Source organism: Anoplopoma fimbria, chromosome 3 (assembly GCF_027596085.1).
Source record: "Anoplopoma fimbria isolate UVic2021 breed Golden Eagle Sablefish chromosome 3, Afim_UVic_2022, whole genome shotgun sequence".
Classification (NCBI taxonomy): domain Eukaryota; kingdom Metazoa; phylum Chordata; class Actinopteri; order Perciformes; family Anoplopomatidae; genus Anoplopoma; species Anoplopoma fimbria.
Genome location: NC_072451.1, coordinates 8,393,313 through 8,420,497, shown reverse-complemented (window position 1 = coordinate 8,420,497; position 27,185 = coordinate 8,393,313). Strand labels below are relative to the sequence as shown.

The window sequence follows — 27,185 nt, the reverse complement described above, 5'->3', positions numbered from 1 at the left end:
AGCGTCCCGGTAGAATCCCGGTGACCGGGAAATAGGTTCCGGCGATCACCGCGCATTGCATGCCGGGTAGATTTTATTTATTTATTTATTTTTTAATTTTAATTTTTAATTTTTTTTCAATTTTAATTTTTAATTTTTTTTTAATTCAATAACTTTATTGAGACATTTGTTCATACATATAAAACACAATATATTTATATATATATATATATATATATGTATATATTTACATTTTCAAGTTCTTATTTTTAAGATCTTAAGTTGATGCCACGAAGGCTGAAACATCATCTATTATCTTTATTTAATGTTTTATTCTATTCATTTAATGTTTCATTATCTTTATTTAAATGTTTATATTCTCTTTGTTTAATGTTTTAATATCTTTATTTAATGTTTTATTCTATTTATTTAATGTTTCATTCTCTTTATTTAATGTTTTAATATCTTTATTTAATGTTTTAATATCTTTATTTAATGTTTTCTTATCTTTATTTAATGTTCGCGGTGCAGTGGCGATCACGTCATGATGTTTTCACGGATGTTTATCTGGACGGCTCATCCTCCTGTATACCGGTGTGCCGGATGCAGTGTTTTCACGGTACGGTACCGGTGGACCGGCCGGCTCAACCTCCTCTGCTAGCATAGCTAGGAGGTTAAAACGTCTGGGAGCTGAGGCGTCCCGGTAAAATCCGGTGACCGGGAAATAGGTTCCGGCGATCACCGCGCATTGCATCCGGGTAGATTTTATTTATTTATTTATTTTTTAATTTTAATTTTTAATTTTTTTTTTAATTTTAATTATTTTATTTTTTTTAAGTCAATAAACTTTATTGAGACGGGTCTTTTCATACATATAAAACGGCGTAATATATTTATACCGAAATATATGCTCCATATGTAAAAATTTTCAAGTTCTTATTGGAAATCTTAAGTTGAGCATGAAGTGGCTAAACAGTGGTGCCATCATCTTTATTTACTACTACCTACTACTATTATTATTAGTCACATTACTATTATTATTCCCTGTACTTTTACACTTATTGGCTTTGCTTCTACCCTGGAGTCTTTGTGCTATACAAAATAAACTGAATTGAATTGAACTGTTCATTATGAATTTCTGTCAATTTCCAATGTTCAAGGATAGAATTTCTATCCTATGAATTTTGATCCTATTCTATGATATTTAATTATCTTTGAGCCAAAAATGCAAACTTGCCTGTTTGCCTATATTTCGGGTTTTGAAATGTTGAAGTTAGTAGAACTGTAAATACATAAAAGATAGTTTATAACGCATAAAACATACAAAACTGAAATAAGTTATGAGTTATGATCTTTCTTTTTTGCATACAAGTCACTTTAATCAAAAGATTTATTTTCCATAACCATCTGTTTGTGAACATTCTTCCTGCACAGAGCAAATCAATGAGGTGTTCTGGCGCTACTGTGAAAAGAAACCATGACTGAATAAAACTAACACCCATTTTAATCTTCTCCTATTTCTACTGGAATAAAATCCTATTCAAAAATCACCTGATCCACATGTTCACCATCTAAAGGTGGTAAAAAAACATGGGGGCATGAATGATGACATTCTGTCTGCTGTGTATGTGACTAGCAGATGAGAGTTAGGGGGGGCCCCTCCTCCGTCAGCATCTTATCTGTCTATTGGGGGCAGAACATACCCCCCCCCCCCCACTGACAAGAGCTCCCATAATCCCAGTAACTGCCAACACAGCGGTACTGTGTAATTAAGCATTTTATAAAGATCCCAAACTCATGGAGGGAAAGTACAGACATGTTATCAGGACAGTTCTGAGAACATGAAGCATGGACAGTGTCAAAGTTCTCCTGCAGCAGCAACTCACAGAAGAACATCCATCACATGACCTCCAACAAACTGCTCTACAAAGCGGGAAAGGAAGATGACTCTATGTACAGCAGTCCTTTCAAGTTGGTTACTCCTGTCCTTTAGTTTGTGATCATCCCTCTGTTAGAGGACCATGTCCAACATCAGCACAGGATGATAACAGCAGCCTCCTCATTCATTTCAATCAGAAAAACTTTTGCAACATTGATGAGCAATGAGACATCATCCAGCAAGACGCTGCTTTGGACTAACAGATTCATGCAGGGACACTTTGCTGGCTGATACTCTGTATTGTAAATAGTGTAGTTCTACTGTATACCTGTCAAGACAGAAAATAACATCAACTTTCCAGAGTTGTCTCATAGTGCTATAAACAGCTGTACCTGAACATGAGACATATATCATTTTTCTGGATATGACGTTTTAAAAAATGTGGATATATCATATAGGTGGAGTGGTCATGAACATCTTCACAACAGTAGATGGACTGAGTATCGGTCCCTGTGATGCAGTGGTTGCTTTAATGTTTATATGCCAACATGTCGTCATGTCGGCTGCACGGTGGTGTGGTGGCTAGTATTGTTACCTAACAGCAAGAGGGACGGGCCTTCTGTGTGGAATTTGTATGTTCTCCCTCCGCAACTCTGAACAGGATAAGTGGTTATGGATAATGAATGAATGATTGTCTTCATGTCCTCGTATTAGGTAGTTAGCCCAGTTTATCCTACAAGACTTCCTTATGGCTCCTGTTACATGTTTTGGAACATATTCATGAGGAGCAGAAACAGACTGGAGTAAGAATCATCTGGCATGCAGCCAAACATTACAAGTGTCACTGAATGTCATGATGAAAAGCCAATAACCGCCTGAGAAAATAAATCCCTCCTCTTCCAAGAAACTGACAGGGGAGTGAGGACTGTATGTGACTGATAAACACAAAGCCAAACATTGTTATTCTCTTACCAACCCGTCATTACTGCCATGACCAAACTGGTCAGACTGTAATCAGTGCAGACAAACATAAACATCAAAAGTAAGTTGGCACAGAAAAGAGAATTTCAAGCTTTAATTAGGGGTCAAAACAAGGACATGCTGATTGGCCCTGAGGCAATGCATCTCTTATGTTCCACATGTTTACTGTGGCCTTGTTCAAGCTGATCTACACACAGACCACTGTCTGTTCAGGGTCATGTGCAGTGCAGAGCCAAAGTACTCTGCGATGGACGGTACACTATCTCCTACATGTTGATCTAGTACTGGTCTATTTAACATTCACTAGGTAATATTTATTCATGCATTGTCTTGTTCATTCACAGATCATCTTATTTTCAGCATTTGCATATTGTAGCAGTTAATTGTGGTCACTTCATGTTTTTAGGTAAATAAAATGGAGACTTTGACATGTTGAGAGAAGGAGCTGGGGTATAAACCACCAGAATGAGACTCACTATGACCTGAGCTACCGGTTTAATATTAGGAATATAAATGTAAAACATATTCCTCGGCTGTTTGTTCATGGAATATTTCTCACCTTAAAGAGTGGATGAAGGGACGAAAATAGACGAAATAGAAAAGAGAATGAAATATTCGCTGTATGAAATTTGCATTTGTGAATTCAACGTGCACTGAACTTTTTGTATATCATAACAATATGTGTGAGAGGAAAGCATTCCCTAAAGTAGTGAATTTATTGTCCAAAGGAAACAGAGCCACAGGACTGAATCCCTCAAAGAGCACTGATCCAGCCCAGAAGGTCAAGGGACGAGGAAAAGACCAGTCTAAAGACGTTCAACTGGCCATCAGACAAACCTCAGAGACTCTCCATGAGACATCTGTATCCCTCCCTAACCCTAACCCTAACTTTAAATCAAACACTGGTCATGTCTTTTTTCATTCACCAAATCAAATCAGAGAGGTGAAAAGGATGTGTCTTCACCTCAAATACAAATGTATGTTTGTAGATGATAGTCTATCAGCAGAACACCGTGTGACGCAGCAGGAGTGCTGACAAGGGGGGCTCCAGCAACCTTGTTAGGTTAGGTGACTAGGTGACTAGGTGAGATGCAGGACACTGCCTTTCCTTCTTTTTTTTAAGGGCTACTTCTAAGTATCATCTAAGTTACTTTGATAAAAATAAAACTATGGTTAAATAATGAGAAACTAATCTGATGCTTAAATATCCTAAGACCCCTGCTTCTTGTTAACATATTTTTAAGCCATATAAATAAATGTTATATATATACTGCTCCAATGCTGCTTATATAGTTATTAGTGTGAGATTATCAGTGACGCAGGCTAAATATTCTTAAACTAATTTTATTTATATGTTCGGGTTGACTATGGCCCCACTAGTCCATTTTGATGTGTCCTTGGGCAAAATACTTAACACCAAATTGCTCCTGCAGGCTGTTCCTGCAGTATATGCATGTGAATGAATGATAAGTTAGAGTCCTGATGGAAAGACATATACAAATACAGTCATTTTACTATTTACCAAGTTCACAAATCAATTCCACTTAAATGTGATATATAACTACAGCAGATGGTCAGATACATGAAACATATGAACCTGTTGTATATGCCTTGTTGATCAGCTTTCCTAACTGAATACATACTGTCGTGTGATAAATAACACAGCATTTCTAAAAGTCTCATCAAAGTTCATGTCATGCCTGAAACCAGTTTGAGAACATGTGGTCACCGTATCAACAGTGCAGGATACAAAGCACACTATGACGGCTGCAGACAGAAGAGTTTGGCTGACTCACCCTGCCCTCTGTGATGGCCGGCCTGGCATGGCGGTTGAACACATGTGTTGGGTCTCTATGATAAACCTTCAGACAGCAGTGGGATGTGATGTTTCTAGAAGCAAACAGAACACACAGTAATAAAAACTTGCTCTAGATTTAGAATGGTATTTATTGTTGTAGTAAATTCTTATTTTTAGGGAAGATTTCCATTGTTCATATGAAATCATTAATATTTCACTGGCTCTTTATTCAATGTACAGTGTTGAACACGGTCTGTTCTGTGCTACCAGCTGCTGAAACTGTCTAAACCAACCCTTCTCCTGGTGGTTACATTGGTATATTACTAATTGTAAAGGTATCGTGAATCACAAATTTGCCTCAAGGGGCTTATCAGTCTGTACAGCATAATAAGCCCCCACCCAGGACTACAGATCAAATGAGCTTATAGCCTCAGGAAATTAAATATTTAGGGACACTGCTGTTGAAAAGTATGGAATCACTGCTATTTGAACAGAGAAATTGAGCTCTTAAAATTGAATGAGTCTCTGATTGAAGAGGTTTAACCTGTGATCAGTTTAGCTGATACTTGACCAGTGCTGATACTTGACCCTAGATTAACCTTCTGTTTCTATGGGGAAGTCGGAAGAAGAGCTTTGGTAAAGTTAATTCCAGCTTGTTCTAGGTTGCTTTTGTTGTGAAACTCTTGAAACTGAAACAGGAAGCTGTTCCTGTTTAAATATATTTATTTTTACCAAGGACTGCTGCTTTCTTCTCTTCTTATTCTACTGTAGCTCAGAGGATCTTTGTCTCCTTCAGTTATCAGTCTGGTTGAACCGTTGAACAGCGTTTTGTTCTCCATCTACTAAGCTAAAGAACATCTAGAGACCATTCAGACATACAAAGTAAGCCTCTGAGACTTCTGACTAGACACAGTCACGCTTTGTGGTGGGGAGATTTTGAAAGGTACTGTACAAATGTTATTTTAGGTTCCCCCTGTTCTGTTTTATAGTAATTTAGGAGACACCCATGTTGGTCTACTTCAGCGTGTCAGTTTAACTATCAGTTACTGCATCCAAAGGCCTCACCTGATGTCCTCCAGGTCGTAGTAGACGTTGCGGTCGGTGTCTTTGATGTAGATGGCCACGTTTGGAGACTGCAGCATCTTCATGGTGAGCTGATGAGGGAAGGCGGTGACAAACAGAGCCTCCACAGCGTCCTGACTGCTGAGATCCGCCGGCATCTTGACCTGCTTTGTCTCCTCCCCATACTGCAGGTACAACACACCTGACACACACACACACACACACACACACACACACACACACACACACACACACACACACACACACACACACACACACACACACACACACACACACACACACACACACACACACACACATACTGTGTTTCTTTACTGTACTCTACTGTGTTTCTTTATTGTACTCTACTGTGTTTCTTTACTCTACTGTGTTTCTTTACTCTACTGTGTTTCTTTATTGTACTCTACTGTGTTTCTTTACTGTACTCTACTGTGTTTCTTCACATTTTGATGACCATATTTTAACACATAGCAGGCTCTACAGGATATCCATGCCATATCTCTTGGCAAAAGATGTTAATAGGTCAAATCCTTACACAAGTTTTATAGTAAGATAGCACCGTGGTGTTAGCAGCTTGGTTCCTTCTGGCCTCCACTCAGACTTGTCAGTAGTAGTAGTCAGACTATACAGGTATTAGCCTTTTGCTTGTGTTTGTGTGTCTACCTACCAGGTGGCCTCTCTCTGGTCTGGCCACTTGAACGGCCCACAGGTAGACTTGATCTGGCTTTACAGCCCCTTGTAAAGGGTACTGTGGGGGGCAGCACCTCTCCATCAGACATGGTCTCTGAAGCCAGAGGGTCCTGCTGCCTCACCAAGCCCAGAACACCTGCACAGATGGGGCTTTCAGTGGACCGTGGACTCCTCACCTGGATGGAATGAAAAGAAAAAAAGAGCAGACTGAATAACATCAGATTCTATGGGATTCTAGTCCTACAGGGAGAATGGTGGCAGCAGGACTAGCAGGAGTAACGTTAATGTTATGCTAGCTTTAGCAGCTAAGATTTACAGATGAATTAACAGAGCACCGTCCAGCTGGCTGTTGTGAACACTGGTCTGGAGTCAGTACATCAGAGAACCGTGCTGACAGCAAGTGTGTCTGTTGTGTTAATGCTACTAAGTTTAAGAACATATACACACAGTGTATGATGCTTCATAACTACTACTACGCCTGCTTCCTGTACGTCAATATTCCAGTGGTGTGGATTTAACGAGTCATGCTTTATGTAGCCTGATGAAGAGAGACTGAAAAGTAGAGACTAAATTATGCGCATGAAAAGAACTGCTTTTATTTCACATAGACACAACTGATTTCATGTTTCAACTATAGATGATCTTCCTCAGGTCATAGTGAAGAAGTGAACAAACCTATTTTCCATAAGTCATACAAGATGAAACATCACAACACCATCTCCTAATGAGTCTAAATGAGGCATCTGATATGAGACATTTTCAGAAAGACAAGAGACTGATTTGTCCTCTTCTCTAGTCTTATTGCCTTCATGTGATTGGAGAAACCTGAATGTGATCAAAGTTTTCACTTTATGACACAACAGACAAGGTCTGTCATGGACACAATATGCTGATTTAATGAGGAAATTATTTTCTTATTGGCTTAATAGAGTACAATATTCATGTATTATCTTGTGATGGCACTTGAGATATGCAGACTGTTTGCTGCTTATTGTAAATATTAGTGCCTTTTACCCTTTTTTTCTTGATATTTATAGAGTTCTGTGGGTTGCTCCTTTATTCCCTTATTGTTTTATTTCTATATACTACTATAACCTGGCGATCTTTACGTTGTATATTGGCCTTTGTCATGAAAACATCAACAAAGAGTTTTATCATAAAAGAGAGCTACAGACTGAGTATTGTCTGTTGTTTATGTGGCAGGTGATCTTATCAGGAGATGATGACTCACTTCATCATGAATAAACAGGTGTGTTCACTTCTTCCTTTTTTATTAAGTAAAACAACGTTTTTTTTTAACTTAATACTTTTGTACTCTTACTTAAGTAGTTATTGTGATGACTACATTTACTTCTACTTGAGTTATTTTTTGGCCAAGAAACAGTACTTTTACTTTCTCTACCCACCACTGCTGGATATTGGAATCAACACATGCAAGCTTAGTGGTCACCCAGAGCTACACAGCTGAGGCCATGCCAAGAGGAGGAGTGGTTTGAGACGGTATGTCTAAACTGACACTGAGACCCAGGCCGTATTAAAAGCAGCCTACTCATACTACTGATAAAGGCAGTATGCAGTACAGTACATGTATACTGTGTTTATCAGTAGTATGAAACTGTTGGACGGATTTATTTTGCAGTGTGCTAGGCCATGCTTGAGCCTTTAAACAAGCTTTTAAAGCATTGGACCAAAAAAACTGCAACATTGCAATGTTATCAAAAAATGAGCTTAGAATTTTTTTTGTTTGTTTATGACCAATGTTTGTTTGCTTTATAAGATACTGCAGCTCCCCACCCCTTAAACTATATAGACTGTAAATATAAACATCGCTCCACAAAATGAGCTCAAATATATTTTTTTGTTACATTATAACATTGGAACTAGTGTTAAAAAGGGTCATGCTGCTCTTTCCCTAATCGCTGCCGGCTGCTCTGTAGCCGGACTGGCCGGCTTGCACTAGTGTAGCTTTTCAACTACAAAAAGGTAGATAAGCACAGTTTCTCTGCTAATTCTATAATGGATATGTGAGTTGTGAAATTGAAACAAACCATCTATCAATAGGGTAATAATATATAAATAAAAGCCTCTTGTCTACAGCAGAGGAACTGTTAGCCAGCCAGCAGACACTGGCTTGTTGCCAGCTGTGGGGCTTCTCAACTCTGAAAACTTAAGAAGTTATAAATTCACAATCAATTTCTGTAAAACTGCTAATTTCTAAATCTACTTCTGTAACCAATGCCATCAGTATGTTTTGCAACAATAAGTTGCCAAGGTCTTGAGAGCCTTTTTGCTTTTACCCATTATGAATTTCTTTCTGACAAGGGGCAGTTGATGATTTCTCGGCTCAAATTCTCAAAAGTGAATTTATTGATGATACAGCATACAGGAATAGTTCAATACTTATTTTACCCGCTGTATATATATTATATTTATATATAGCAAAATAACTATTTACGAGCAACAACAAAATAAATTGGAAATTGCACTTCAATATCTGTTGTCTAGGGCTGTCCTGGACCAAATCAATTCTTAGTCGACTAACACTCATGACTTGAGTATTCAATCAGTTGATCAATTAGATGATTTCATCGACAGATCTGAAAAACCGAGTTTCCCCACAAATAATCACACATAAGGACCATTTTAAATCTTGTGGTTACAGAAGTGTGCTCACAATTTTCTTGGATGTAATGAAACGTCACACAGAAGACAGGTCATCACTCTACAGCTACTCTGTGTTTAAAATGAATCGGTCTGCCTCCGGCACATTACAAGCAACAAACTACTAGCTGGCTGCACAAAGGGACTCAACTGTGGTCGACCTGAGACACTCCAATCCAAAGACATGGAGCTCACATACACTTATGGTTGTGCAACCCTACAAACCCGGCTAAGAGTCTGTGACACACAAACAAGAGTTTGTTCCCACCTGATAGACACAACGTAGGTATGAGGGCCACTTATTATCCAGGATGGTTGTCTTTACATATAATTATACTGCTGAACTGTAGTGACAAGGCACATTATTCTCCCGCTGGTCTGTGACTCTGGTGGCAAGTGACGGCACTAAAAACCATCATCAGTCCTTGTGTTCAGATTCAGCGTGGGGACAAAGTAATCCGGCTTGTCAACTGCCCTCAGGTCTGTAATAACTTATTTAACATTCCAACAAACCTCATGGCAAAACCAACGACTGTTGTTCTTAAGGAAGCTACTAATGCTTACTTTTGACACGTCTTTTGAAAGTATAAATCTTTTATAGAATCAGATTTAACAAATGATTTTAATCTTCTGATTTAGCTATCTTATCTGTAATCTTTGGTGATCTAAGATTTCAGCCTTGGAACCTCAGTACGAAAGCAATGAAGAAGTTTTCCCAAAATGTTAAGCTCCCACAAGGTTTGTCAGGCTGTGATCCAACACCTGAGACATGAGTTAGGTTTAAGGTAGACTTCAGAATGCTTATGACTGTGACCCCCCTCTGTATACACTGTCAAATGTTCGCTCACTGTAAAGCTCTAACATTGATCGAATATATCAGCCAAGCCATGTCTTCCTCTCAAATCAATGGCAATATAAACTTCATACCTGCTTGTAGCCTAATTTTCTTTTTCCTATAACTACATTTCCTGCTATTGTACATTTACTTGTGAAGTATTTCATGTATTCTTTAATTTTGGACAAAAAGTTTGATCTCAATGAAATGGCAGCTTTTAAATTGATTTGAATTGTTGTAAAGTGCAACACAATAAAACTATTTGAATCAATTTAATGAACATGAATTAGGAGGTTTTCATCTGATTGTTGATTATTGTTTCTGTATTCAATTTAAATCATATTATATCATAACAGCCACACATATGCAACTTAGCATCAAATTATACAGTACCAGTCAAAAGTTTGGACACACCTTCTCATTCAATGGTTTGTCTTTATTTTATTTTTTTCTACATTGTAGATTAATATTGAAGACATCCAAACTATGAAGGAACACATATGGAATTATGTAGTAAACAAACAAATGCTCAACAAACCAGAATATGTTTTATATTTTAGATTCTTCAAAGTAGTTGAATGAGAAGGTGTGTCCAAACTTTTGACTGGTACTGTATATGATAAAGATAAAAAAAAAACAAGCCATATCTGGAGATCTATGGAGTCTGTCCTTTCTAGTCAGACTGCTAGTGATTAGTTGGCCACACTGTAATTATTATGACTCATCGTAATGCATTAAGAAATCTCCAATGTAATTAAGATCCAAGTTACTTTCGATTGAGCCTATCTAATAGCAAGCCCTTGCCAGTCTTGCCATGCACTTGTATCCACAGGTGCACACAAACCTCACCATGGTCACTCTACTGTGATATGTGGCGTCCTGAAGGAAACATGTTTTATTCCATATTTTTTTTTAATCGGCTTTCAGTTAATCACCACTCAACAATGGCGCTAAATCCGGTGAAAATTGACTGCTTGGAATCGTATAGAAAGCAATTCCACAACAATAACTCGTATTTGGTGAACTGGAATAACGCCGAACGGAGTGGACCGTAGCGTTTGGATTATCGCTATTTCTTTCATCTCCGATGTTGTGGAATCATTTTCACACATCGCCGTCAAAGAAGATTGACAGAAGTTGATGGAGTTTGGCGAGTTTGTGTGTGTGTGTGTGTGTGTGTGTGTGTGTGTGTGTGTGTGTGTGTGTGTGGCAGACAGACGCCAGACAGCCCGCATTACCAGTGTTTATCCAGCAGCTCGTTAGTCCGGCTCGGCAAACACAAAGCTAAGGGTTTCAACTGTAGTGAAGCTGAACGAAGGAGTGAGTGTGTTAAATGAAGGGAGGAACTCTTATGAACTCTTATGCTTTATTCCAGGCTGTTTCTTTCAGACTTTCACTAAGTGAGAATGTTGCGCGTTAAAAGTGATATTTAAATAAACTCATCGACTTACCTGGAGGCAGAGGCGGAGGCTGGCAGTGTGGATGTCGCTTTCAAAGTGCCAACTTAGTTTCCAGCTAACGATCGACAACTGGTTTTTGGGGGGATAAACAAGTCCCAGCGCTTGACGGCGAGTTAAACGTGGATTTCTTCTACTGTGTCGGAGTGTTTTTGTTTCTATCTGCGGGCTAGCTCTCTGTGTCAGAGTCAGGTGCACTAAACCCCACCTCTCTTTGCCTGCCTCTCTCTCTCTCTCTCTCTCTGTTACAACACAACTCCACCTCAGTACATAATGCTGGCTTTACCAGTCTGACTAGCAGAACAGTCCCAGTAGACAGATTTATGGCGGGACACGAGTCTTAATGTGGGGAGTCAGGACAGCCCTCACTGCAGGGGACAGCAGCACCTCACCACACACACACACACACACACACACACACACACACACACACACACACACACACACACACACACACACACACACACATATACTGTCCTAGCACTGTTACATGGCAGCAGTTAAAGGTACTCTAGCTTGTAGTTGTGTCTCTCGGCATGGTATGCAATAGTCGAATAGCCAGCAGCCATTCGGAGTACTGACATCAGCTCACAGCATTAATGCATAATAATAATAATAATAATAATAATAATAATTAAGCCTTTATTAGTCCCACAATGGGGAAATTATTTCTCTGCATTTAACCCATCCCGGAGGAGCATTACTGAGACATAAGAGACCAGAGACTACCGATATTTTGGAGGCCCTTCACTCACTTCACAATATACCACGGCAACATTTATTCAGCACCCCAGCAACAAATAGGAAATGTAGCCGCTCTTGATCAGTATTCAGAATATCAGGCTTGATTCTAGGGGGTTAGGTGTAGAGTGCCCTGGTAATATTAAGCTTGCCCCCCCCCTAACTGTGGCAAATCATTTTGTACATTTTTCCTCACACATTTATCCCCAAACAGGGGAAGTTGTAATCATTCTTAGCATAGCAATGATGAGATGTCCGCTGGCACTGAATGAGTATTATTGTGTTTATTGTTATATATGTATAGTTAGTCTTTTGAAGAACCAAGCCTATAGAGGTGGTATTTGGCCTGATTTTTTTATAGTGCCTTTCCAGCCAAATCCACCACTCAAATCACTTTACAAAACAAGCCAGGATTCACCCTTTCACTCAGACATTCAGACACTGGTGGCAGAGTCTGCCATAAAAGGTGCCACCTCCTCATCAGGAGCGATACACATCTGCAGGCACACTTACAGCAATTTGGGGCTCATTATCTTTCCCAAGGGCACTTTGACATGTAGTTTGCAGTTTCTGATTAGAAGACTACTGATTGGTGGACAACCGCTCTACTTCCTGAGCTATGTCAAAGTTGTACTTGATATTTTTGATGCTCCTAAAATTGCCTGTGGCCCCAGCCTGGCCCCCACATTTGAAATGGTCTAGCACCGCCACTACAGGATATGAAAGTCATCAATATAAGACAATAAGTCAAGACAACGCTAGTTTTTCAGCCTAAGAAGGCCTGTGTGCTCAGTGACAACACAAGAAGTTCAGTCTTTTCAAGACATATCACAAGCAAATAACTGGTATAAAAACTGGTATAAAACCAGTTACTGTCTTACATTTAGAAGTGTTTTCTACTGGTTAGTTTAAGTAAGTAAGGCAAGGCAAGTTTATTTATATAGCAGATTCCAACAACAAGGCAATACAAAGTGCTTTACATCAAAAGGGAAAGTGCAATAGAATGAATAATAAAATAAAATAATAATAATAATAAATAAATAAATGGACATGCAAATATGTCAGTCATTTAAGATCTGCCCGATTTCTTGGGACAGTTTCGGAGTGAATGGCGGAAGTGCATATCATTCATGTGTAGGGGAACATGGATAATGCAGAGCATTGGACAACTCAATGTGGATTATGAGCTAAATTGTATCCCGTCAAATTTTGGGGGCTCTTTATTGAGAGATCAGACCCATCGATTGACACTTGAGACCCCCTGAAAGTCTCAATAGCTAAACTTTGGTGGGTCTCTAAAATCATAGGACAAGGATTTTTCTCTCACAATAGTCACTCAAATGTATTTTAAAAGTTTACTAATTCCCAGCAGTTTTAATTAATCAAACTGTGGACACTTCACACTTTTTCGTGACGGTGAGGGCCATGACAAGATACATGCTGTTTGTAATGATTCTGAATGCTCCCAAAAAATTTTTTTAGTTAAAGCACTTAAATTGAAGAGTTTGAAATCAGATATGACTCCTTCAAGTCATGTGATAATTTTTAGTTTTTGATCCTCCAACTTGGTCTCCGGACCTTGACCGTTTTGGCATACAAAGAAGTGACCATTCTACCAAACACCTTCTCCTGGTAGTCACCTGAGTACCTAATGTGAAAAGTTATGTTCACCCCTGTATATTAATTGTATATATACATTTAGCTTTAAACCATCATCACAGTGATATCTCATTATTAATAAACAGCGCATACAGAGCATACAGACTTAACAAAATGCTCCACAAGTCAGGGAAAGGGAAATAAGGGCTAAAATATTAAGGACTGCAATAAAAAATAATTTTAAAATAAGTTTATAAATGCACATTTCATTGACATTATACAGAAGGTTGTATTGCAAAATAATAACACAAAATTGGAATCATTGAAATTGGCAAAGTATCTAAGCCAACAAGCTTTTTCTATAAGAGTACATCTGTCACCTAATATGTAATTTCACCCACAGCTGAAAGCCCCCGTAGGCTGGTCTGAAGGCTGGTGAGGTGCTCACATTCTCACTGCACATTCTTCCTTTATAAATACCAGATTATGTGAGGGAAGTTTAGTCAGGGGGACTCGCTTTAGGCTCTCATTCTCTTACTATTCTTCTCTTCTACTCTCAGCTGACTATAAGCGTTCATTCCAAGCTAAACCAACCAGATTTTGCCACTATCTCCCTAAGCTAATCATATCATTGCTGTGAAGGAATTTTCCTTATTGTCTGTTAAACTTCCCTCATTCCCACATTAAAGGTAACTTAAGACAGGTCTTCACAGATCAGGTCAACTGTCTGTCTCTCTTCGCCTGTCTCACTCTATGTGACTGATAAGGCCGAGCTGGCTATGGCAGCTGGTAGGCCAAGGTCAGCTAGAAATCTTCTGTATTCGGTTTAGACTCAACAGGCTGGCGTCTGGTTGGAGACACTGGATGAGAGAGATGGTACAGAGGCTATGTTGTTGCTAGCACAGCAAATGTAGATGTATTTCCTTGATTAGATCTTATATCCAATAGAATCATCACACATGCCAGGCTGATGTAGAACTAACCCTATTTGGATATAGCTGAACTTAGCTGGTCTGGGGAAGGTTAAATACTGTGCTCAAGGACACCATCTTCAGTATAGGTTAGCAGTACGTTGTGATTCACACGTGGTGTTTGCCTATTCTCTTCGATCGAGACACAATAAATGTTACTGCTTAAGACGTCTGGGTCTGCCAAAACTTCTTCTGTCTCCAGGGAAGATTTCCATCACAATTGCTGTCAAACTTGAAAACTGTTTTTAACTTTTCAGATGAACCAATACAACGCTCCAATGCCTCTTCATCTCCAGTCACCATCACATCAGTGCCCAGTCCAAATCCCATCCTTCAGATCTTTGGCCAACTTTTTTCGCCACCACCACCAGTGTCTAAACTCCAGGGAAAATATTCCTTTACTAACCAGGGCATCTAAACCCACTAAATATAACATGTCACAATGGGGCCTAATTACATCAAACAATTCACATTTCGCTTTATTGTGCCCCATGTAATACATTTATTTTTCACTCCCGTTTGAAACGGTGCATGCATGACTTTTGTGCTTATACATGGTTTATACATCTGGTCCCTGGTATCCTCCTCCAGAGCAGACAGCACTTATATTATCATCCCCTCTTCCTAGAAGGCCCTTTCCTCGTGTCACTTGCTATTTTCATGTCTCTGTAATGCAGCCAATTATGAAATAAATTGACTGAAGCCCGAGGCATTTACCTACAACTGTGAGCTTCTTCTATATGCTTGCATCCTATGAATGATTGTTGTTTTATTTATGTATTCATATATTCTCGACAAATACTAATTTGTTTCTAATTTGGATCATAGTGAAAATATCGAATTTAATTAAAATTATGTTGAATTAATTTGAGGGAAGCTTGTAAGCTCGATATATTATTTTTAGGAACAAAATAAGCAACTTGTTGGACCAAAACTGCTACATTCATGAATAAAAGTATAGTGACAATGACATAACCTTAACACTATATAACCCTCACCCCTTTAATTCTGACGGTTAGAGGTCCACATCACAAGTGGAACTGTTCCTATGAACACAAGTTAGCGGAGAGCTCCTCTAAATATTTTTTTACCTTACAATGTATCAATCCATGCAATAAGTTAATTCATCCATGCGCTCAATTTAGCGATCGATTCGGAGGGATTGGAATATTTTTTTGACCATAACCCCAGGGGGCTTCATACTGATTTCTGTGTTGTCCAGCATAGACCTGCCAATACTAAATGGAAAGCACTGTCATAAGTTTTTCTGAGGAAGTGCAGAGGAGCTTTTTCTAATACGGTGTAGTGGGGAAACAGTCTTATAGAGACAGATTATTTTTGTACCAGTAATGTGTGTGTCTAGCAGCAGAGAGTAGTCAGTCAGTGAAGGCCTGGTTATGCTCTACGGGCCTAAAGACCTGTAAGCCCTTAGGAAGTCAGAAAACCTCTTCAGCCGATGCACCCATTGAACATCTTTTATTGGAACAGTTGGGAGACAGTATTCATTTTTCTCCATGACTGAAAAATAAAATAATGGAATAATGGCTTCTTTTAAAATAAGCTTTATTTACCCAGGGAAGATTCTGATGTTAAACCTTAATTTGGGAAGAGAAAGACAACAGAGCACATTGTTTTTGTTCAACACTGGTAGCTATTGCATAGTAGCACAGCTTTAAATCTCACCTGTTCCCTGATGCAGTCCTGGTGTCCCAAGATAATGGCTGCATGGTGAGGATACTTCTGCCTCAGGTGGTCCAGGAACACCTCCTTCTTCCTCTCCACAGAGTGCTGCATCATTAGGGTATCCCGCTGGCTGTCCCTGCTGCTGGCACAAGCAGCAGTGATGTAGCTCCGAGGTAAGGTGCTGGGAGAGCGTGGAGCTGAACCACAGGCAAAGTCTGGATTACAGAGCAGGCTGCTGTTGGTGTGCGGTTTCTTCTGCAGCAGACGCTCAGTGCTGCTATCTACAGCAGTAGAAGAAAATGAAGAAGAAACTCCAGACGGGAAGTTTCCTGGATCTGAGTGGGATGGAGAGAGAAAGGGTGATAGGATACAAGAGAGTACAGAGAAGAAGGAATTGATGAAAGAGAAGAAAATGTAGGAGAGGACAAAAAAAGACAGAGAGAGAGGGGACAGAAAAAACATGACAGGATGAAATTTATGGCCAAATATCAAAATGTACACACAGATGGCAACTGTTAAAGTGTGTCATCCTTTATCACTCTCACATGACAAAACTCAATATGTTGAAAAATTGAAGGTATATATACATTTTGGAATGTCTTTCAAGCTCACTCACTTTCACTGTAATTCAAACTGTATGTTATGTTAACTAAACCGATGTGTGAGTGATAAGATGAAATCTAAGTTTTCTAAAAGTGGACGTAAACCGATGTGTGAGTGATAAGATGACAATTGTGGAAACTTTCCTCTAAAAAGTACAAGTTTTCGTTAAAAGTGGAAGTCCTCCATGCTTACATTGGAAGCAATCGCAACAAACCAAACACCCAGCTATGTGCCACTTACTGTATATTTAAACAAATGATATGGACTTTACATTTGGGACTTCATCCATTATGGTAAATAGTAATTGGACATGCATTTATCTAGCGCCTTTCTAGTCTTCTGACCACTCAAAGCACTTTACACTACATGTCAACATTCAACCATTCACACACACCTTCATATATTGATGGTAGAGGCCGACATACAAGGTGCCAACCCGCCCATCCGGATTTAATCTAAAGGCTCATTCACACACACTCAGACATCAATCGCACAGCCTTCGGAGCAATTTGGGGTTCAGTATTTTGCCCAAGGACACATCAACATACTGACTAGAGGAGCCGGGCAATCTCGGGCTTAGTAGACAATGAGCTCTATCCCCAGAGCCACATCTTTCCAAGTCGCTAGGGCAGCGAGCTTAGCAGGCTATTCTAGATGTCCTTCACTCCAGCAATGTTTTCAGGCTGTTCCTGGGGGACCTCAAGGCGTTACCAGGCAAGATGAGATATGTTATCCCTCCAGCGTGTTCTGGGTCTATACCAGGGCCTCTTACCAGTTGGACGTGCCTGGAAAACTTCCAAAGGGATGCATCCAAGAAGCATCCATATCAAATGACTTAGACACCTCAGCTGGCCCCAGCTGCGCTGGCTGGAGAAACCTGGAGGGGGGTTATTGAGGGGAACATCCTGCCTGATCTGAACCAAAGTGAGCATAGGGAACCAAAGCGAGCATAGGGCGGTTTATGAGTGTACTTGGTACAAGAACACCCTAGGCCAAAGAACATTGATCCACTTTGTGGTTGTATCATCAGATTTGTGGCTGCATGTCTTGGAGCAGAGCTGTCAGATGATCACAACCTGGTGTTGGGTTGAATCAGATGATAGGAGAGGCTGAAAGACAGACCTAGTAGTGAGGTTAATCTGGGTACGTGTGACTGGGGCCCCTGTCCAAGAGGTCTTCAGCTCCCACCTCGGTAAGATTTCTTTTTCATCCCAAAAAAGGCTGCGGACATGAAATCTGTGTGGGCCATGTTCAAAGCCTCCTGAACTCCTGAACCCGACCAACACATCCTCTGTGGAAGAGGCAGAGTTTGAAAACTTGGGGGCAAGACATATACCACCCTTCCCCTAGTAGAGGTCCCTAAAGTAATAAAAAGGCTCCTCGACAGGGAGACTCCGGGGTTGGATAAGATGTGCCCTGAGAAACTGAAAGCTCTGTACATTGTTGTGCTGTCTTGGCCATTTATTCTACGGTGCTGGCAAGGTATTTCCGACAAATTGTTGAACCTCAGATCCAGGGGGTAATGTGGATTATATCCCTTGCCTTAGAACTGTGCACCAGCTCTTTACGCTTGCAGGGCTGTTTTGCCCAGTCTACATATGTTTTGTGGACATGTAGAAGGCTTACAACCATGTCCCCGGGGGTCCTGTAGGGGGTACTGCAGGAAATTGGGGTACTGGATTCAATTTCAGGAGCCTTACGGTTCTTGTTTAACCAAAGTGAGAGTTGGGTCTGTATGCTAGGCACAGAGTCAAACCCATTTCTATTGGGTGTTGGCCTTCCCCAGGGCTGTCCCTTTTCATCAATTCTGTTCGGGACTTCAATGTCCCTCAAAATCTCTCACTTTGAATCCAAATTTTGACTCCCAAAAATATACTGATTTTACCCTGTTTTTTTGTATGGATTAGTTGCTGTGTGGTGTCAATGTTGTTAATATGCATCAGTGTGTGGATAAGTGCTGTAATAATGAAGGAACAATATGCAGCCCTGCAGCTCATGAGAATAACAGATTCAGGCAATCTAAAAATAAGATACAGCACAGCATTCATTCAACTTCAGATAACACACCCAGCTGGAGAGGGATTGTCACTGAAATATACTATACTATATGTAGGCTAAGCATCTGAAGCCTGAATAATACTGTTCTCATGAGATGTTGATATTTGATCACACCCAGGGTAAGGAAATGATACAGGACATAGACTGATATTTTACAGCACCTGCTATTACTGACACTAACAAATGTTTCCGTTCCACAGTGTATTATTTGCCAAAATAGGTTCTAAAGCTCCATATGTGAGAGGAACTGCAGTTGGTAATAATTCTCTGTGTTTAAAAAAAAAAATGATAGGCTCTGTAGTCCACTTTAACACACACTACACACACACACACACACACACACACACACACACACACACACACACACACACACACACACACACACACACACACACACACACACACACACACACACAGAACCTTCATACCACTGTCTCACAATCCAACAGAAATTGCTGATGGCACTGTAAAGCCTAAAATGGAAAAACTAATGAGTTCATTCTAAATGCCAGTGATCCAGCCCTAACTACAGGTCAGTGCTGTGACTGATGCTGTTTACAGAGCTATGTGGCATTTTACATGGTCACAACTGCAGGCTCTAACACGCACACATTCACTGTAAAAGATGAATTCAAAGCAGAGGTGACACATCGGTGGTGCAGAAACTCTACACAAGTGACCATCCTTCCAAACAACACTGACTCTGACTTTAGTTCTGAATTCAACCACAGATTAGATGCCAGCTGATGTTATTTGGAGGTAACAAAGGAAAATAATTGTCCTCTAGCTAAATGGTGGTTTTATTTTGGTTTACACTCTTATTATTGTTACTTTGGATTAGTTGATGAGCTTCCTAATCTCCTTTCAGCAGCAGCTGAATGGAGCTGGGTGCAACTATGGAACAAATGTCTTCAAGAGGTTACACAATAACACCTATGTGAAAAATATACCAGGAAAAATATAGATAAACATTTCAGTTACATTTTTTTGTACTTCTAATTGAAGGATTGTTAGAGTTCACAATCTCATCAGTAGGTGAGAAGGAAAGATGATTGTACTATTTGATCTCCCTTCAGGCGTTCATGCTTGGGTAAACCGGATTGATTGTGAGTTCAAACTTTGTTTTTGGAAATGATGCTTTGATGATGATTTGAAATGATTAGCTGCACATAAAGCAACATAAGCTATTTTTTGCAATCACAGATTCAGTTACATGACATTTATATAAATAACAACTCAGCCTGGGAAAACAGCTGGGGATAGAGAGTACATTTATATCAAGTATGTGTTATGCTATCCAGTTGAATTATGATGCATGTAGGATCCAGTGTTCTGAAGCCTGACTTATACTAGGACCTAAAAGTCAAGATGTCTGCTGCCTCAAAACGGCCGGAATGTAATCACTCTGGCTAATTCCTCTCCGTCAATGTGCTTTCACTAAAAGTGTTTTTTTTGCTACTGACAGGCTCGGTTTGTTATTACAAGTGTCATTGTTATTGAGCGACTGGATCATGCAAAATGAACCTGTCAGTGGCACCAACAAGCAGTTATTAAGTGAGTGCAACTCACACTGACGCTGAAAGTGTCATCAATACTGGAACAATTACGAATATTGTTGTCCCTGATTTATCACTTAGACTAAAACCCTTTTTTTTTTTACAAATTTCTTGTAGCGCACAGTTATACAGTATATGGGCTCCCCTCTCACACACGCATATATCATCCTGACATTTGGAGTTGTCCTGGGGCTTTGCTGTTTGTAATGAGGACATGGTCACTCACTGGAAAATGGCTTTTTAACATAGCTGGAAGGTTTTGTTTATTGTGTGTGCTAGTGACCAAACACCAATACAAAGTGTAACTGCCTGGCGTCTTTGTATATTCATGTATTTAAATTGTATTAAAAATATGGTAAAGAATGTGGTTTTCCCATTAGGAACCCAACAAAACATGTAACATAGTGATCATATAGACATCTTCTCATCTTCCTCCCTTCTGTAAAGTGACATGGCATGAGTTGATCAAAACACAGTAAACAGTTTGATGAGTTTGAATCAACATAAAATGCTCTTGTTCCCAAAGAGAACATTGGCTAAGTGACAATTTTACGTTCCTGTAACAAAATACATGTCTCAGAACATCCAGTAGCCATTCCCAACAAAGCTGTACATGGATCCATCTGCTCTGGAACTATTCCATGTGTTATTAGATCAGTATCAACAGCCATGTACAAACTTTGGATGTCAGAGAAGGATTCTACCACTGGTATATATTAACTCCCTTTCAATGAATGCTACCCACACCTCCAGGAGCATCTTTAGGAGAGTCTGTTGCTGTGGTCATGTCATAGATTCACTTAGACTGAAGGGATGTTATAAATTCTTGGACAATGTAAAATGCACAGAGAAACATGATGCATGCTTAAATGCGAAGTGGTTCATTTGTTTTATTTCAGTATCAGAGGGGAGTGTAAGGCTATATCTTGGAGGATATCCACTCTCCTGTACCAGAACAAGCACTGGTGAAACAGAGAGTGTGTGTGTGTGTGTGTGTGTGTGTGTGTGTGTGTGTGTGTGTGTGTGTGTGTGTGTGTGTGTGTGTGTGTGTGTGTGTGTGTGTGTGTGTGTGTGTGTGTAAAAGAAGAGATGATGATAAAACAATGAGAAAAGGCAATGTCTTAGTCACACAAACTAGCTTGGCCACAAGGATGCAGCAACCATGAATTTGCCTTCCTGAAACTGCCTCTGAGGTTCCCCATCTTATGAATCCCTTTTCAAGATAAATCACAAATTTTGACTAGGCCAACTGCTGATTCTGGTTTGTAGAGCTAGACGTCTTGGATCCTAGCAGGGACTTATGCAGGAAGAACCTTACACCCTGTCTGCAAGCTAATTTTGGGCCCAGCATCAATATTTGGTAAGCATCATCCACGAACAATATTTCCTGCTCAAGTTAACAATGACACATAGCTTCATGTTTAAGTTGCTGGGACTGTCCTCTGTGTTAGACATGCCCGCAGCCTCCTCTCAGCAGCCCACAACATAAACTGGCAGAGGATAAACATAATCCATGCAGTGTATTTAGTCCAACCCCGTCACAGTAACTGAGGCCGAAAAACCTTTCCATGAACATGACTCTTTCTCACCAGATTCTGTTCTTAATGAAGCTTAAGCTGCGCTGAATTTAGTTAGTATATAAGTCACACACATTTAAGGAATGGTTTAGTACCATTTCTCTTTCCTTAATGCAGGCATGACTCACAACTGGTGTTCTCTTGTATTCATCAGCTAAACACAAACTCCAAATGAAATATTCATATAAAGAGTCAACTGTTTGCTAACACTTTCCTCATAACAATCAGACATCTTAGACATGACGCTCAAATTACCTTTAGTTATCAACACTGGTAATTTGACCTGTTTAATCTTTTATCAACAGGAAATAATACCAACGACACAAAAGAGTCTGAATTTGATACATAATCTTAATTCAAGTTCCACTTATTTTCTTTTTCCAGTGCTTTCAATATTTATTTTTAATGTTTTTAAAACAAATTTGATCTATGATTCTAACAATTATTTAAGATTACTTTGCCAAGTGCTATTCGAAAGGTCTACAATAAACATTCAGCCTCATTTGGAAAGATGCCCCTAGAAACATGTTAGTTCTTCAAGTGCATATTTTAGATGATTAGCTGTAGTTTTTTATAGGCACTTCATCAAGCCTGACTATCAACACCATCATAAATTGACATCTTACTGAAAAAGGAGCAAAGCATAGCATGCAGCCTGTAGGATCTTTTTTGATTCCAACACATCCAGATCCAACATGGTAGGACTTAAATGCTTTTACATTCAGAAAAAGGTTGCCTTGTTATCATGATATACTGGATTTAACAGTTGTGCCATAAGCAAACTGTAGCAAATATTCTATATTATAGAATATCATTTACTCTTTTTACAAAATAAATCTTATTACAAAGGTCATCATCTCTAAAAAGTTCAGTGCTCTTCAACAGTCAGTTTGGCAGACTAAAATTATTGTTCCCTCAATTTCCAGTTTGTGACATCACATGACTCGTGTGATATTCAAACTAAAGGAGAAAGTTGGTTAAAGATATTCTGTTTTACACAAATCTTATATAAAACTTAAAGGTTACCTACAGTATTTTTTCTCCAGCTCCAGCACATTCAGTGAATCCAGTTCTGTCTGTTCACACTCTGATGCAACACAGGCTGCAATGATAGAGCTCACATTCTGTGAGTGTGTGTGTGTGTGTGTGTGTGTGTGTGTGTGTGTGTGTGTGTGTGTGTGTGTGTGTGTGTGTGTGTGTGTGTGTGTGTGTGTTCCTGAGGAAGCATGAAGGGCTGGTCGCACTTTTTCCAGACCTTGTTTCCCCTCTAAGTTAGGAAGGTGGTTACAATGGGCTACATCTACATAACAACAAAACAAACATGCTTGTGTTTAGGTATAACGTTAACAATGTTCCCAATCTAAGTTAGCATATTAGAATGCTGATATTTAATAATAAGCACTAAACAGAAAGTACAGCTTAAGGGTGATGGGAATTATAAATCGTGCTGGTATTTGGTCATAAACCAAAGTATTGGACAAATTAAAATGTTGACCTGGTGATAACCCAGATTAAAAATCAGATGATATGCAAAGTTTCTTCAGTTCATCCTGAAGGCAACATGAATGTCTGAACCATAGGCATTTGACCCAGGACAAAAATGGTCAAGCTCATGGTGGTGCCAGAGGAAAAATATTGAGATCATCGGTAGGATGCGTCCTCCATGAAACACAAATTTCTTCACATATTCGCCTGTCAATCCATCCAATAGTTGTAGAAATATCTTAGTTGTGACATTCAAATAAATCTAAAGCAAATATACAAGTATTCAGTACAACATAACAACCATTTGGATAACTCCAATTTGCTGATGCTCTATGTTAGTTTTTTATACTATATTTTATCCTACACTTGCAGCATTGACATGAGAGAGATTATCCAGCAGACACACTGCAAAAATCACATGAATCTGAATCTGACTCTTTTGGGTATTTCAAAGCAGGAGGTAGAGCAACAAAACCCCTCCAGCAAACAGCAGCTGACATATTATCCATCCTTCTTCACAGATGATTATTTTCAGCACCTCTGCCTCTCTGTTCATCTCTTCAGTCACATTCCCACTTCCCCCCCTGCCAATGCACTTTATAACTCTCCAGTTTTGCCATTCCATCTCCTCACCCACCTGTTCACCTGTTCCTCAACCCCCACAGTATTTATACCTGCTCTTGGGGCGACTGTGGCTCAGTGGAGAGCAGGGTCGGCGGTTCGGTCCCCGACTCTGGCAGTCCATGTCGATGTGTCCTTGGGCTGTCCATCGGTGTGTGGATGTTGTATGAATGTTAGTTAGACTTAGAGTCCTGATGTTCATGGTGGCACCTTGCAATGTAGCCCCTGTCATCAGTGTATGAATGGGTGTGAATGGGTGAATGATATGTAAGGTAAAAAGGGCTTTGAGTGGTCGGAAGACTAGAAAAGCGCTATACAAGTACAGTCCATTTACCATCTTTGCCAGATTGTCAATTTTGCTTTCCAGCCACCTGTTCCTGAACTGAACCATAAACCCATAAACCTGTACCCTGTACCTGAACCCTTATCTGTATCACCTTTTTTTCTGCCCCATTCCATTCCATACACCTGTTGACTCTAAGATACATGGTGGAATGTTCGGACCTTCAACCCAGGCCATTTAACTCAATCAATTAATCACTGAAGTGTTCCTGCATGCTTGGATTGTATGCATTGGGTCCATTCGCTGTTGCCTCACATTCACCTACCTGACAGTGTGTAGCTATAAAACTCATGGTGGATCCTGGAGCTGTGTCCAACACGCAAATCTTAGAACTTCTAGAGGTTCTGTATCAGAAAACAAACTGAAGACAAATATCTGACATCAGATACGTACAGTGAACTGATAGCTCCTAGAAATTTAACTTCATAGAGCAACATTGGGATTCAACAGATATCACAAAGCAGAACAAGCAATAAATATTCACGAACAGATTCAGTCAGGTGGTTGTGATCTAAATGATTAGGAGTCAATCTTCTCTCAGACTGGATCAGGATAGCACTGTCTGATAATTCCATAGCAAATAGGGACACAGCATGCCTCTTTAGGAAGGGCAAACGTAGATTAAACATCAAGATAATACAGCAATGTTGAATCCAATACAAATCAAACCTTTAGTTAAACAAAAATAATGTATTACACAAATCACCAGAGGAAACAATTGACAGAGAAATAATTATATAGAAAAATACAGACGAAATAGAAAAGTGTACAGAGTAGAATGAGTCGGTAACATCGTGGCGGAGCTGTTGAGGGGGGATGGAGGAGTGTTGCCAGTCCTCCCTGATAATCCTGAAAATATGACCTCTCTTCCTCATGTCATGTCTGAAGGCGTGAAATCCCTCTTTAGCGTGCCTCTAACCTACAAGAACATCTCAATTTCTTCACTGAAGTGGAGTGGATTAAACCGAAGCTTCCCCCTCACATCCCATAATCTCCCATCAACTCCTGCTGACACCACAGGGAGGTCTAGGTAAAGGGATGGCTTTATTACACACAAACAAGGCAGACTGCTGACAGCTCGCTGTGACATGGCTGTAGGTTCAGTGTCTTGCTCAGACACAGAGAATACGTGGATCTGTTCTCAAGCGTAGGCTGCTGTAGCTCTGTCTTTAGTTCCAGGCTCTACTTCTGCTCCTCACCCACACTGGCTGTTAATATTTTAATTTAAAACAGCCTTCTCTTTTCTATGCTGGGTAAACATGATTAATACATTGCAAACATCATCGCCGCAGTAAAGATATGCTGAATTAAAACAAGAGGAACATTTTATGTTGAGTATTTAGTGGTAATAAAATGGCCGTGTATGTATCAATTACATTAAAGTTATTTCAATTAAATTAAATTGTACTATTACAGGCACCATCATAGCATAAAGAGCTTATAGTTCCATATTACCCAAGTAGAGAGCTGCGCTCCATCAATGCAGGGTTACTTGAGGTTCCTAGAGTGTATAAAAGTAGGATGGGAGCCAGAGCCTTCAGTTATCAAGCTCCTCTTCTGTGGAACCAGGTTCCAGTTTCGGTCGGGGAGATAGACACACTCATCACTTTTAAGAGTAGGCTTAAGACCTTCCTTTTTGATAGCGCTTATAGTTAGGGCTGGCTCAGGTTTATAGTTAGGGCTGGCTCAGGTTTATAGTTAGGACTGGCTCAGGTTTATAGTTAGGGCTGGCTTTGACTTGGACCAGCCCCTAGATATGGTACCACAGGTATGGTTCATTCAGAGTAAAATAGACCATAAAGCAGGGTATGCTTTAGGGCAGGCCTACCTTGTGATTGACAGGTCTCTGCCAGAGACATATACTGGGGCGGCTGTGGCTCAGTGGAGAGCAGGGTCGTCCTCCAATCAGAGGATCGGCGGTTCGATCCCTGGCTCCGGCAGTCCATGTCGATGTGTCCTTGGGCAAGACACTTAACCCTGAGTTGCTCCCGAAGGCTGTGCCATCGGTGTATGAATGGGTGTGAATGATTAGAGAGACCCTGATGGGCAGGTGGCACCTTGCATGGTAGCCCCTGTCATCAGTGTATGAATGGGTATGAAAGGGTGAATGATTAGTAATGTAAAAGCGCTTTGAGTGGTCGGAAGACTAGAAAAGCGCTATACAAGTACAGTCCATTTACCATTTACCATTTATACGTACGTAGTCTCTACATCCCTCATCCATAGTCCAAGTTAAATTTAATGTCTTGCCCAAGGACACATCCGCAGGAGCCAGGGATCGATCCTCTGATTGAAGGATGACTCGCTCTACGTTTAACCCACAGCTTTGTTTTATAACAGAAATGCATAAACACTAAATGTTGGAATAAATGATTTGGAAGCTACCCTAAGATTCTTCGACAGAAAAGAAGGAGTTTAATTCTCCAAGTCTGATTGGTTTAAAGTTTGATGTACATTACACCTGTTCTGCTCCCTAACATGTTACTGTATATATTTTTGCTGTGGTGCTTCAGTGCCAAGTGAGCTGATGAAATTAATTCTAACAAAGCATGCATGAGTAATATATGCAACGGTTCAGATGATTT

General features: G+C 39.9%; 1 protein-coding gene across 1 annotated transcript in view; it reads right to left on the bottom strand.

Annotated features, from left to right (window-relative positions):
* The window catches only part of LOC129088776 (sickle tail protein-like), an 87,073-nt gene that overhangs the window by 42,907 nt on the left and 16,981 nt on the right, over positions 1 to 27,185 (bottom strand). Inside the window, exons 2-5 of the mRNA XM_054596007.1 lie at positions 16,358 to 16,686; positions 6,388 to 6,586; positions 5,703 to 5,901; positions 4,636 to 4,729 (exon numbers count right to left, since the gene is read on the bottom strand). Of these exons, the coding sequence (XP_054451982.1) occupies positions 4,636 to 4,729; positions 5,703 to 5,901; positions 6,388 to 6,586; positions 16,358 to 16,686 (821 nt within the window). The remainder of the gene's footprint in view (positions 1 to 4,635; positions 4,730 to 5,702; positions 5,902 to 6,387; positions 6,587 to 16,357; positions 16,687 to 27,185) is intronic.